Source organism: Ranitomeya imitator, chromosome 9 (genome assembly GCF_032444005.1).
Source record: "Ranitomeya imitator isolate aRanImi1 chromosome 9, aRanImi1.pri, whole genome shotgun sequence".
NCBI classification, from domain to species: domain Eukaryota; kingdom Metazoa; phylum Chordata; class Amphibia; order Anura; family Dendrobatidae; genus Ranitomeya; species Ranitomeya imitator.
This window is the reverse complement of record NC_091290.1, coordinates 113,365,353-113,379,149: the sequence shown is the minus strand read 5'-3', so window position 1 is coordinate 113,379,149 and position 13,797 is coordinate 113,365,353. Positions and strand designations below refer to the sequence as shown.

Sequence of the window (13,797 nt, the reverse complement as noted above, 5' to 3'; positions counted from 1 at the left end):
ACATATGTACATTTTGCTTTTTCCCCAGTATTATATATACTGCTGTATCTTGGCTTTCATCGCATGCTCTGTATTTCTGCGGATGTCCTTTGAGCTAAAGATGATCCTGTTATCCGCCGCCTTCGTTGTGTACAATGTGATCATCTTCCATACGCACGCAGACATATTCAGGGGCGCCTTCCCCACCAACAGGTACCATGACATTTGGTTCTACTACTAAGTCCTCAAGGGAGTAAACCTTTCCTGTCCATTGTGTAACTGTCCGTGCTGCCGTACAAGCCGTGTAACTGTCTGTGCTTCCTTACAAGCCACCTGCTTAAACTGGGGCAGATTTACTAATTGTCCGATATTTAGACCTTGTATTCTTCCATTTGACTATCTGAAAATTCTGCAATCTTATCACAGTGGCTCCTGTTATAGAATATTGTTTTACATTCTGGGTCGGAAACCAGAATCCAGAATTTATTTCCAAAAACTGGGATTATGAAAAATAAGACTCCTTCTCACTCTCCTTTATCACATGAAATCCTCCTGAAGAGTCTTCATTCAACCAGGATTTTTCTTTTTTTTTTTTCGTTTGGAGAAAATGCTCTTTAGGGTGTGTGCACACTGCGTTTTTAAAGACCAGCGTACCCACATAGTTTTTGAAGCAGAGGATGTTTCAGGAAAATATTGGCGGCGTATTTCCTGAAGTGTGTTTGGCGTCTTTTTATTTGTTTTTGCCATCTGCCTTTTTTAAAAAAAAAAAAGAAATACATTTTACACAAAATATTGCCAGCTTCCAAGTGCCTGAAGAATGGACTGGTTATTTCTTTTAGCCGCTTCTCGGATTCGGATAAAACGCTGCAAAAGATGGAACATGTGCACAACAAGTCGTTTTGACATTGCAGTGATATCTTTTATTTTTTCAGTTGTCCACCAGGTAGCATCTGCCTGAACCGTTTGGGTGTGCTTTTAGATGGGTCTGGTACAGTTTTTTGGTCGGTGCCTTCCTCGTTCAGCACACACTTGTTTGATGGAATTAGATTTTGCACCACTCCACTTTCTTTGAGGATTTTCATGGGAATTTCTGAGGAAAAGCACAGTTCTACAAGATGAAGCTGCACATAGTGCAAAACCATTACACGATCCGGATTCCAGCAGGGTTGATTTCAATAGACTCCCAAGATGAAAATCCAAATTCAGCAGAAAACATAAAAAAACCTCTTGCACAATCTAGACATTAGGACAAGGGATGTGTATTCGAAATCAAGCCAATATGTAAAGCGTGCTTCCATTTTTAATGTATTCGGCTGAATTAGGATTTTAGACTTGTGAGTATGTTGAATAATCTTGCAGGAATCCAGATCTTGTAATGGTTTTGCACTATGTACAGCTGAGGTTTGTGCAGAAATCCCATGAAAATCATGAAAAGGAAGTGGATCGGTGCAAATACCGATTCCATCAAACAAAAGCATGTGTAGCCCGAGGAAGGTAACGAATGGAAAACTGGACAGGATCCGGCTAAAGGTGTGTTCACACGGAGTCTTTTTGCAGATTTTTTTTTTTTTTTTAGTAGAAACTCCCAAGTTTATGAGACGGATTTCGGAAACAGGAAATTGTTGATTGTATGGGGACACTTTCATGTGACACAATAGAGAGTTGGGGTGTCTTCTCTTTTTATGGATAGTGAATTTGGTACATTTAGGCTACTTTCACACATCAGTCTTTTGTCTTCAGGCATAATCCGTCTATTTTAGCCAAAAACAGATCCCGTGCAAAGTGTGAAAAAATGATGAGCTGGATCCATTTTTTGGCCGGATTGTTTATCGGAGAGAGAGAGTGAGTTAGTTTTCTCCAGACAGAAAAAACGCTCCTATGGACGTTTTCTCCGTCCACCGGAATAGAAATTTTGGACGGATCTGGCAAAAAACGGATGAAACGTTTGGCCATCAACAACTCTATGAGCAAAAAACGGATCCGATTTTTTTTTTTTTAAAACTCGCCGGATTGTGCCTGACGGCAAAAACCTGATGTGTGAAAGTAACCTTACCCATTGGTTGGATTTCACATTTTAAAGCCACATCCCTTTTCGAGTGAGCCGCACACAGTGCATTTATCACCGGATGTGACGATCTACACCAATCCACCAGCGCAGGCTATATTATAGATCAGATAGTCGCCTGTCCTGGGGGGATCATATGTGGCTGCCATTGAGGGCAATGTGGAGCTATAGTTGGAAACATGTAGACTATATATATATTTTTTGCCAAGTTTCTAAAACTTTCAGCTAATAGATCATCAGTATCCGAGTTCATAACATTCTCTTGCATATTATCATTGTAATTTCAGTTCGGCAGGGGTCATGAAGGACCTGCAGAGGATGTCCTGCTTTTACCTTTCTTTATTCTACTTGACACTGGTCTTACTGGCAAGACAGGTAAGACAAATGTAATCTATTATGATAGCGCAGAAATGCCACAAATGTCTTGTTACACCAATGAAAGGGGTTCTCCTTGTTATGCAGTTGCTTTGAATAGAAGTGAACGTCTCTGATTACCGTCGTTCAGCTTTAATCACCAGTAGCAGCCATGTTGGCCAGACATTGCCCCCTATGATGCCTGCGGCAGGGCAAAATAACCTTGTGGCTAAACATATTAATGCATGGATGACTTAAGGCCACCAGAGCGAGAGGAATATGTGAATAGTATTCCACTTTGACTGAGCCAAACCCAACAACTTTGGCGGGACTGGCCAACCATCTGTGTATTTGAGGTCTCTCTGAGTTCCCTTGATTTCAGGGGAAAGAACGATCTAAAATGTTAAATGTCAAGATGCCGATCCTGTGTTTTGAAGGGAGATAAGCTCCATAAGAGCGTCTTGTTGATAACACGAGCATCCTCGGACTATGTGGGTAGAAGCTGTCAGCCAAGCGAGAGCCCATGGGTGGAAGGAAGGGTTTTCTTGTATTGATGTACGTTATTTGACACTGAACTATATTCTACTGGTAAGTCATTATCCTGGTCAGGTAGCCTTACTAATGTCTCTGTCTATAGGTTGACTATTACTCTAGGCTAGATTGCTTATGGAAGGAGAAATTCAGGAAGGAGGATGAAGAGATTGAAACAATGGAGAATCTGAATCGTCTTCTTCTAGAAAACGTCCTTCCTGCACACGTGGCTGCGTATTTTATCGTGGACAACAAGATGAACGAGGTAAAGACTTATTGGCCACATGTTTGGGGAAGTGACTTTACTGGAAAAATGGCCGAGTATTTGTAAATTAGCCAGAGAGTGTCAGATATCGTTTTTTAACCCCTTAGTGACGGAGCCAAATTTTTAAAATCTGACCAGTGTCACTTTATGTGGTAATAACTCTGCAACGCTTCAACAAATCCCAATGATTTTGAGACTGTTTTTTCGAGACACATTATACTTTATGATAATGGTAAATTTTTGACAACTTGTTTTGTGTTTATTTCTAAAAAATATCAAAAATTTGAGAAAAATGTTAAAAAAGTAGCGATTTCAAAATTTGAATGATTATCCCTTTAATCCAGATGGTCATGCCACAGCAAACCATTAATAAATAACATTTCCCACATGTCTGCTTTGCATCAGCACCATTTGTAAAATGTTCTTTTATTTTGTTAGCATTTTAGGAGGTTTAAAATTGTAGCAGCAATTTTTAATTTTTTCAAGGAAATTTACAAAATTTATTTTTTTAGGGACTTATCCATGTTTGAAGTGACTTTAGGGGTCCCAAATATTGGGAAATCCCCAAACGTGATACCATTTTAAAAACAGCACCCCCTGACATATCGAAAACTGCTGTCAGGTAGTTTATTAACCCTTCAGGTGCTTTACAGGAATTAATGCAATGTGGTATGACAGAAATGAAAATGTGCATTTTTACCACCTAAACGCCTTTAACTTCTGAACAGATTACAACAGCCGTCAGACTCTAAGGCCGCTATTTGGTCATGAATTGCCATTGCAAACATCAGGACCACAAAATCATGATCTGAGGGCACCAAGTGGGATAAAGAGGAAGCCCCCACACTCTGTTAACCATTTATAATGATGTAGTCACTATTTACAGCAGCATCTAACGGGTTAAACAGATTTGGATGGTGCTAACACTGATTGTGGCTGATGCCGGAAGTTGTCAGCTATAGTGTACAGCAGATAGCTGCTGGATTGTCACCTGTATAGGGAGGCTATTCTCTTATATCTCAGGTCAGTTAAAAGATGTATTGGCGGTCATTAAGGGGTTAAACGTACTTTTAGAAACACTGGCATTTTTCTGCCTCGTGCTAACATTTTTCCGTGAGTGATGAAGTGCAGCATCTGAAAAGTGATACTGATTTCGTCAAACAAATGTCACTCAAATTAATGATGGGTTTACCTGTATGGAGACTGCAGAATCTGCTCCTTTGAGTACAGTTGTGTTTTACCCCTTACATGGTAGTTGGGAATACCTCTTATTACCGAGACCATTCCAATAGTGAACTATATGCTTTATTATTGACCCTACCCCTGCTCACGGTGCACCCTTTGCCGCCAGGACCTGTACCACCAGTCGTATGACTGTGTCTGTGTGATGTTCGCCTCGGTGCCGGAGTTTAAGGTCTTCTACACTGAGTGTGACGTCAATAAGGAAGGCCTGGAGTGTCTGCGGCTTTTAAATGAGATTATCGCCGATTTTGATGAGGTATTTATTGTCTTGGTATTAATTTTGAAAACATGTACTTAAATCGATTTATATAAAATTGATTTTTTTTTTTCATCATTTCCTCCCAGCTTCTAATGAAACCAAAATTCAGTGGTGTGGAGAAAATAAAGACAATAGGAAGTACTTACATGGCAGCAACAGGTCTAACTGTGGCCCCTGGACAAGAAAATAAGCAGGTATGTTATTACAGCGTCTCTGTTCCCATAAATTGTGCTCTGATGCGGCAGATCTCAGGGACTTTAGCATGTCCAAATTGTGTGAAAAAAAAAAAAAATGATTTGGCGCCAACAAAAAATCTATTGAGTGTAGACAAAAGCTAGACCACAGGAAGATCGTGGTGCTCAACCTCCTGAGTGATGATTTGGCAAAATCCAAAAAGAAAGAAATAGGTGGCACTCGCCATACCATAAAAGCATGTTTTTATAGAGAATCGAATAAAAGGGATGAAAGATAAAGTGAGCAGTGTTGTGGATGAAGGTCATTTCACGTATAACAAAGCTTCTACGTGTCCTAGTCGAAGCTTTCTTATACACGAAACATTTGCTATTTTCCCCTGTATATTGCTCTCTGCTATGATTGGGCAATATCATACAGAGGAAAACCTAAATGCCTTCAGAGAAGAAGCACTGCTAACACTACCTTGGTTGACGGGTAAATTGGCATATTAGACCCTCTAAAGCTTAGAATCCAAGATGTCTGGTACGGAGAACACAAATTATAGTCGATGCGTCAGCCCCTTTATGATGATGTAGCTAGTTTAACAATGAAAAAGGGTGAAAGGACTTCTTTAAAAGGTGATTATTAATTTTAAAGTAGTTTTCTGTTTGTATACTGTTGACTGGGTTCATTCTTTGTCTGTCCTCTAGGATCAGGAAAAGCAGAACGCACAAATAGGAATCACACTTGAATATGCCATGGCACTTATGCAAAAACTGGACGGAATCAATAGACATTCCTTTAATAACTTTCGCCTGCGTGTAGGTGAGTTATGGAAACCTGAGTGTAGGAAGAGAAGTAACATGACAAAGAATATGGACACTTTCTAAATGCCTTCATTTTGGGCTAAAATCATTTACTCGATTTTTTTTTCTTTTTTTAGTTATTGGACTTTTTTCTTGGTCTCTACAGCCTCTATATATCACAGTACATAATAACAGGCTGTTGACAATACAGGGATGCTTTGCATATATTTTACTAGGCTGTGTGCACAGTAAAATGAGGAGTGCGTTTTTAATTGTTTTGTTGTATGATTTTTCTTAAGTAATCCTTTTTATATGCACTTGCATTGACTGATCTTGAGTTTTGCTGGTATTGACCACCATAACGGATTTTATATCGTTTAGGGATAAACCATGGACCCGTCATTGCTGGAGTGATCGGAGCTCGAAAACCACAATATGACATTTGGGGGAACACAGTGAATGTGGCCAGTAGGATGGAGAGCACAGGAGAACTGGGAAAAATCCAGGTACTTTATCTCGTCTGATTTTTTTTTTATGTATTCCTCAGGAAATCATGCAGGGTTATGTAGCGGGATACATTTAAGTAGAAGTCTTCATTAGAATTAACCCCAAAAATTATAGTCCCCTTTTTCTTTAGAGAAGCTTGAATGGAACGGTACATGGTATTTCAAAACACTCAAAATGGACCTGTTCAAGTTATTAACAAGAAATTCACTTGTTAAATAAGCAACTCCGTTCCAGCTGAGCTGCGTACTCCTTAGCAAAAAAAAAAAATTATTAAATTTTCCTATTAAGGAGTACGCAGCTCAGCCGGAACTGAGCTGCTCATTTAACAAGTGAATATCTTGTTATTTGTACCAGAACATTCATCCAATCAGGATACTTGCCCAAGGAAAGGGGGCAAGCAGCCCTGAATTCTGCACAGGTGACACCATCATCACTGGACCCTACCTGTATGTCATTAGAGCATGGGTGGCAGACCACCTGAGCACGGGGAGAACATACAAACTCCTTGCAGTGTCATCCGGGATTAGAACCCTGGAATCCCAGACTGCAAAGCACCAGTGCTTACCACTGGGCTACCGTGCTGCTCAGAAGATAACCTTTTCGGAAGTCATTGATATTAACACCAGCACCTATGGAAAGATCAGGAAAAACTAGAGCAGGTCCATTTGCAATTTCTAAAGTACAACTGAGAGGTAGAATTACTCAGACCTCAATCAGGATTCAACTAAGGACCCAAGCATAGAAAGGTAATCGAGCAAACCACTGAGCCACCATGCTGCCTGAGAATTACCTGATGGCTAGGTCATCGATATGTCTATCAGGGCCCACCGACTGGTCATGAAAAGGAAGAGCGGGTTTCATTTGAGGTCTCCGATTTCATTTTCTAAGATGTGTCTGAGAGGACAAGTCTCATTAACCTCAGAGTTGAATTAAAGGGAACCTGTCACCCCCCCGGCATTTTTAAATAAAAGAGCCACTTGTGCAGCACTAATGCTGCATTCTGTCATGGTGGCTCTTTTTTATTTAAAAAGGCGCCGGGGACGTTAATGAATGCACAGGAGGCGGCGGCGCACGGAGAGGCCGAGTGATGACTGGGAGGCGTTTGAGTCATAGGGGAAAAGACATGCCCCCCGGACAGTCTACAGGTATGGCAGGCAAATTAAAAAAACAAATATTGCAGCGTTGGAAGGGACCCCAAATAAAAGAGCCACCTTGACAGAATTGCAGCATTCGTGCTACACAAGTTGGCTCTTTTATTTAAAAATGCCAGGGGGGTTACAGCTTCCCTTTAAGGATCCAAGTGTAGGATGTCAATGGAGGTAACCACTGAGCCACTGTGCTGCCTGAGAGTTTATTTCTGGCCAGATCATTAATAGGACTCTCAGCATTTATGGGAAGGTCCGAAAAAACACTAGTGAAGGTACTATTACAATTACTGGCTACAATTTCTAAAATACACCTGAGAGGAGGAATCTCATTGCCCTCAGTCAGAATTGAACCCAGGGCACCAGCATCAGCGGTGCTAACCACTGGGCCATCATACTACCTGAGAACTAAATTCTGTGTAAGTCATCAATATGACTTCCGGCACCTGTGGGAAGGTCAGGAAAAACAGACATAGCTGCGCAACATATGCAGCTATTCTGTTCATTGATTTCAATTTGTAAAGTGAGGTGGAAAGTGGGGCCATACTGGCAAATGCCAGAAGGGCCTGTCTGGTCATGGGCTGCCTTGTCTGCTACGTTGTTAACAGAATCCGTGTTCTAAAGATACCCATACTGTTAGGAGTTGTGATGGAGCACAAAACTGCTGACTCCGTCACCTACCCCAGCAGGCCACGGGTATCATTAGAAATAGGTCTTGTAGTAAATCTTCATTTCCTCCATCCAGGGTAATATTAGTAATATATCCCATCTGGTTCATGGGGACGAGGACAACATGGGCCTGTGTGATTTCAAATGCCAGGACTGAATTTCAGCCCCAGTCCGTACCTAGTGTTCGGTACGGACGCGGAACTTTACTGTTCGGGTTCGCCCATCTCTACACATGACACACATAGACATATTGAACTGCAACTGAACATAATTTACCATAACTAGTCATACTGCTGTTTTTGTTAAATGTTTCCTTTCTACCTTTGTTGGCACCTCGATCTCCTCTTTAACCATCATTTTGATGGAGTCACCTCGATCTCTTCTCGCTGTGCTCCTGTCATCACAATCTCTTCTCTTGCTCTTCTTGGGCTGCCTTTACTTCGATCTTCCTTGCTGTAAGTGTGCTGCTTTCTCCACATTGGGTCTCACTGTGCTGATGTCAGCTCAATCTCTTCTCTGGCTCTGTGATTTTATTATCACCTTGATCTCTTCTCCGGTTCTCACTGTGCCGCTGTCACGTCTAGCTCTTCTCCGGTTCTCACTGTGCCGCTGTCACGTCTAGCTCTTCTCCGGTTCTCACTACTGTGCTGCTGTGTGTAAACTCTAGCTCTCCCCTGTCACATCTCATGCAAGAATACAGAGAGGAGAGGTTAGGGCTGGCATTTCATCACGATCTGCACTAATGGTGGAAGTTGCATGTTGACGGCTCAGGATATGTAACACTAATCGCCCATTGAATACTAGGTGCTGCCTGGTAATGGGACAGCAGCTGAAAGGCAGTGTTCATACAATTCACGGCATCAGAACATAAGAATCACCAGAGCTACGAGCTCATGCATTTATTTCAGATATTGATAAAATGACAGATACACTTTTTAAGTCAAGTGAAATTAAGCAAAATTGAGGCTATGGCTAAAGTCTTGTTTCAATATCTCCATGCTCTCTCGGTGACTATATCTGTCTTTTTTTATTCTTCCCAGGTGACAGAAGAGACATGTCGCATTTTGGAAGGATTGGGTTATTCCTGTGAGTGCCGAGGTCTGATCAATGTTAAGGGGAAGGGAGAACTGCGGACGTACTTTGTTTGTACAGACATGGCCAAAGCTCAGAGTATTGGCATAAACTGACTTTGCCCCTGATTATTTTACCCAGAACTTTTTAAAAGTAGAGAAGAAAGTTTTACATGCTGCCTAATTTTATATGAAGACTAGTAAAGCGAGCATCCGACTGGAAGAGATGCCCTTTACCGAACTGTTGCCAATGTTTCTAATACCTTGCATTAGAAATGGCAGAAGAATATTACGGGAAGTTTGCTACATACACAGTATTTTTTTCTCAACCCAACAGTGGAGGTTGGGTTTGCCAGATGACAGGGTGGATTATACCTCAAGGTTGTTGCTTTTTTAAATGTTAGTTTACAAGGCTGAAATTGCTTTCTTTTTATAGAAATAGGAAATAATTGGGAAACGTTCTGAGAAGCTGTAATGTGTACCGTATGAGCCAAATCAGCCTTCTGTTATAGACCAATTAATTCACCAAGAGCATGGAAGAATGGAGGAAGAACGCCGACTAGACCTACTAGCCCGAAGAGTGTAGGTCCATCGGTATGGTCTAAAAGCGTGGGTCCGGCTGGGTAAGATTCCAGCGGCACAGTGCATAGGACAGGCTGATGGATTAATACTTCCCAGATTACTGTTCCATTGTAGGGCAAAGGAACAAGACCGAGACATTTGTTTCTATCAGAAACCTGATGTCAGAATTTAATTTTTTTTGGTCATTTTTTAGCTCTTGGTTTGGTAAAACCTGTTGTACTTATGTGCACGTTTCATACAGTTTGGTACAGTATGAGTCCACATCTAACCTATTTTATCACAAAATACAACTAAAAAGAACAAGGTAGTATACGCGATGTATACAACACTCCATACCAGGGGTCCCCATCTCCAGGCCTCGAGGACCGCCAACAGTGCAGGTTTTCAGGATTTTAGTATTGCATCGGTGGTAATGTGATCATCAGCACAGGTGATGATTCCAACCCCTGTGGAATACTAAAAAAAAACTGAAAACCTGCACTGTTGGCGGCCCTCGAGGCCTGGAGTTGGGGACCACTGCTCCATACATTGACAATAGGTATTTTAGACCTTATTGGATTATCTTAAGTCAAAAGAAAAAAAAAGTCGGCTCAGAGCACATAAAAAGTAGCTCTAAAAGGGATGTATAGTAGTGAAAGCCATACTTCCCGTTCACTGCCGCGGAGTGAGAACTCTGATCATCTGCATAGAATACTTTGTGCTGTTGTCTTGGTGACAGGAGAGATTTGGCACGGTCAGTGGTTATATTAACCAGGAGTCCTGTGCGTTGTGTATATAGTCGGCACTGCGTCTTGGAGCAGGGGCCGAGCACGCCTTCCTTATATGCTGGAATATTTGTATATAGCATTGTAGTCACTTATTGAATAACAGTATTTATCAGCATCCGGCTGCCGACGTGTTCTATTAGTTATATGTGCGCCCATGGTGGATACAGGAAAGTCTGCACGGCACATCCTGCCCATCTTTATTTAGGAATAAAGACAAGTATTTCACCACTTGTTTTGCTTTAAAATTATTTTAAATAGGTGAAATCTTGGCTGTTCAGAAACTGCAAGAACAAAGGGGTTGTGTCAGAAGAGTAATTTATTGCACGTCCATAGGATATACCATGGATGATAGATGTCTCCGGGACTAGAATCCACAATGAGTGGAGAATTGGTGGCGAACGCAGCAGCGCTCTAATTTACTACATGTAATTCCTAGGCCCCGCCATGATGCGCCTGTGCTTGGTGTGAACAGTCATTCTGTGCCGACTGTCCTTGTATGTCTGGACCTTGCACAACGCCAGTCTTAATGAATCAGGCTCTATGTGTTTCTGATATGGTGGAAGATGAAGTTTCTACCACTCAAGGTATAAAGCGCTCTAGCAAGGGTAAATAAATATAGAATTTTTAATATAGTATTATCCTGGCTTTAAAAGGAAAAAACAGATATTAGCAAATCCTAAACTTGGGCACAAATTGTGACCTGCAGATTAATAATTACAACAGTCCATGCAACCACCAAAATAATGCAACAATGAATTAATAAAGCATAAACCTGCGTTAGAATGGAGTCTCTCATACCATTTTATTTGCCGTTCAAAATGGTGATCCACATCTGGTGTAGTATCCATAATAACTAGATTTCCTCCTTTGTCAGACCGCTTAATGACTATATTATCATCACTATATTATCACCACTAACGGCTTGCATTTCTACTTTACTAACATTCTTTACTTTCGCCAATATTTCCCTCACGTTTTTAAGGGCTTTTGAGACCATCAGGAAGAACATATCAATTGTGCATAGGTCACTTTGGATCAGAGGGATTTTTTTCTACACTTTTGTTTTTGAGATTGGTAATGGACAAACATCATTTGAATTCTCATAGATTGTACAAAAATCTGATATCTGGTCGTAACCCTATTACTGGACATCAGATTTTTGTACAATCGCTGAGGAGAATCCAAATGATGGTGGGACCCCCAACTCCTGACACAGGTTTGTCCTCAGCTGTGAAACGTTTGTCATTTCAATCTCCTTGTGAACAAGTGGAGATCCTAAACACTCCTGAAAACCCTAAAACTAGATGTGGGGACAAATGAGAGACCCTATTGAGGTGTGGGTCCATATCTCCGATCAAAGGTGTTATGGAGCACTGTATCCCTCCAGCGTCGGCCTCCGGAGGGACCTAGAAGAGGTTTCCTTCAGTGACATTGTTCAGTGTTTCTATTTATGCCGTATTAATTCATCAATGCATTATTGTAATCTGCAGGACGCATTTAGCAATTTGTGCCACAGTTTAGGATTGTTCATGTGCCGGTGTGCTTCTTGATCCAGTAGTTTACTGCCAATGATCCCTCCCTTACGTCTGAATGAATAGTATGTGAGCAGGGCCAGAATATACAAGATTTGTTTGGTTCCTATCAGTGGCCCACAAAGACCTAAACAGGTAACAAGACTATTGCTTTATTTTAGAACAGTGATCCCCCAACTGCAGTCCGCAAGAGGATTTGTTTGACCTGGTGATAATTCCATCATATGTACAGTACTAAAGAATTCCTAAAAACATGACCAGAGACTGGAGTTGGAACACTGTTTTAGATCAGATTAAAAATGTCCGTATTACAGATTTTAACATTGGGCCTCTAAACGCAGCAGATTTCCTGTACTGCACAAAGGGCCTACTTGCTCAGTTAAAGCAGGTGGAACAGGAGAATGGCTTTAAGGGCCATGTTTTAGAGTATTCTATAAAGTTCCTCATGGCCTCTAAAAAGGAAGGTTAAATGCAGGGGAGCTTTACTATTCGAAAAGAAGGAATTCCGACCATTTGCATCAATTAAAAATTTTTTAAATGTGTAACTAATGAGGAGCAAAATGTGTCATAAGTCACCTAGAAAAGGTTGGTAGGTAGAAGAGTCTTCTAGGGAACCTGTCACCATGATGTAGGTTCCTAATCCAGGGGCATGTTACATTGTGACATGAGTGGGATCTAGTCAGTGTGTCCTCGCTGCTAGCATGCCCCCCTCGGCTCTGAATGACCACCACCTGCACCTGTGGGGGGCTGGGCATTAATGAGGGCACATGCCAGCAGCTGGTACGGGGCAGTCACAGCTGTATGCCCATACAGTGCACACCCATAATTTAGGTACTGAAATCATGCTGACAGGACCCCTCTAAAACCTGCCAAAATAGCCATGCAAAATCTTGATCTAAATGAAGCCAAAAGAGAAAGAATGCTTCACATGTGTGTAGCAGAGGCCAACGAGACGCCACATCTTCTGCCATCGGTGTAAGACAATAGTTCTGCTCCCGGCTAGAATGAATATCACTTCATGAGGAAACTTATTTCTAACCTGCGGCACCAATGTGACCCATGCTGATTTATGTCTCGGAACTTTCACACAGAGGATATTGTATGTTAATAGTTTTGTAACGCATGTTTGTAGTTATTATGCAGACTCTCTTATGTGCCATGGATGACTAATTACTATGTAATTTATTGCCTATGTCATTGTTTTCATTGTGTAACCAACTCTCAATTTTTGTCCAGCTGCAGATTAAACCATCCTGTAGGTCAAATTCCTCAGAGTATTATGAGAAATTGCATGAATAATTGTACAAACAGTTATTTACCTATGGGCACAGTGGGGCCGCTTTACTTACCAATGTATTAATGTAGCGCCTTGTGGTATGGTCTTAAGATTATTCATAAGGTGCGGTCATATTGTAGTTTGCGAAACGTTGGGTTGGGGAAGGTTTACTTATTAGTATTGTGTGAACATGTTGCGGAATGGGGTGCAGAATTTTGGCAGGTGCAGATTTGCCACGGATATTGTGCGGTTTTTATGCGGATTTCTATAATGGAAGGGTGCAGAAACGATTCAGTTCCGCACAAAAGAAGTGACATGCACTTCTTTTCAATCCACAGCGTTTCCGCGTGGATTTTTCCGCACAGCTTTTTTTTTCACATTGCAGTGCAGATCTGCAGCGTTTCTGCGTGGAAAAATATCTGCAGTAAATCCGCATCATGTCCCCATAGCCTCAGTTCTTTGGATGTTAACATTGAATGTCTTGAAGGCTATTGCCGGACAGATGTGACTTTCACTGCTGAGAATGCAGAGCGGTCGGAGCACTCCCACACAGGTTAAGGCCCCCATAATAGGT

At 41.4% G+C, this 13,797-nt stretch overlaps 1 protein-coding gene across 1 annotated transcript in view; it reads left to right on the top strand.

Moving 5' to 3' along the window:
- Positions 1-13,215, top strand: part of ADCY7 (adenylate cyclase 7) — an 88,614-nt gene extending 75,399 nt beyond the window's left edge. The window contains exons 19-26 of the mRNA XM_069738491.1: positions 29-192; positions 2,332-2,419; positions 3,036-3,194; positions 4,546-4,692; positions 4,782-4,889; positions 5,580-5,694; positions 6,057-6,181; positions 9,037-13,215. Of these exons, the coding sequence (XP_069594592.1) occupies positions 29-192; positions 2,332-2,419; positions 3,036-3,194; positions 4,546-4,692; positions 4,782-4,889; positions 5,580-5,694; positions 6,057-6,181; positions 9,037-9,183 (1,053 nt within the window). The 3' untranslated portion in view covers positions 9,184-13,215. The remainder of the gene's footprint in view (positions 1-28; positions 193-2,331; positions 2,420-3,035; positions 3,195-4,545; positions 4,693-4,781; positions 4,890-5,579; positions 5,695-6,056; positions 6,182-9,036) is intronic.
- The last annotated feature ends 582 nt before the right edge of the window (positions 13,216-13,797 follow it).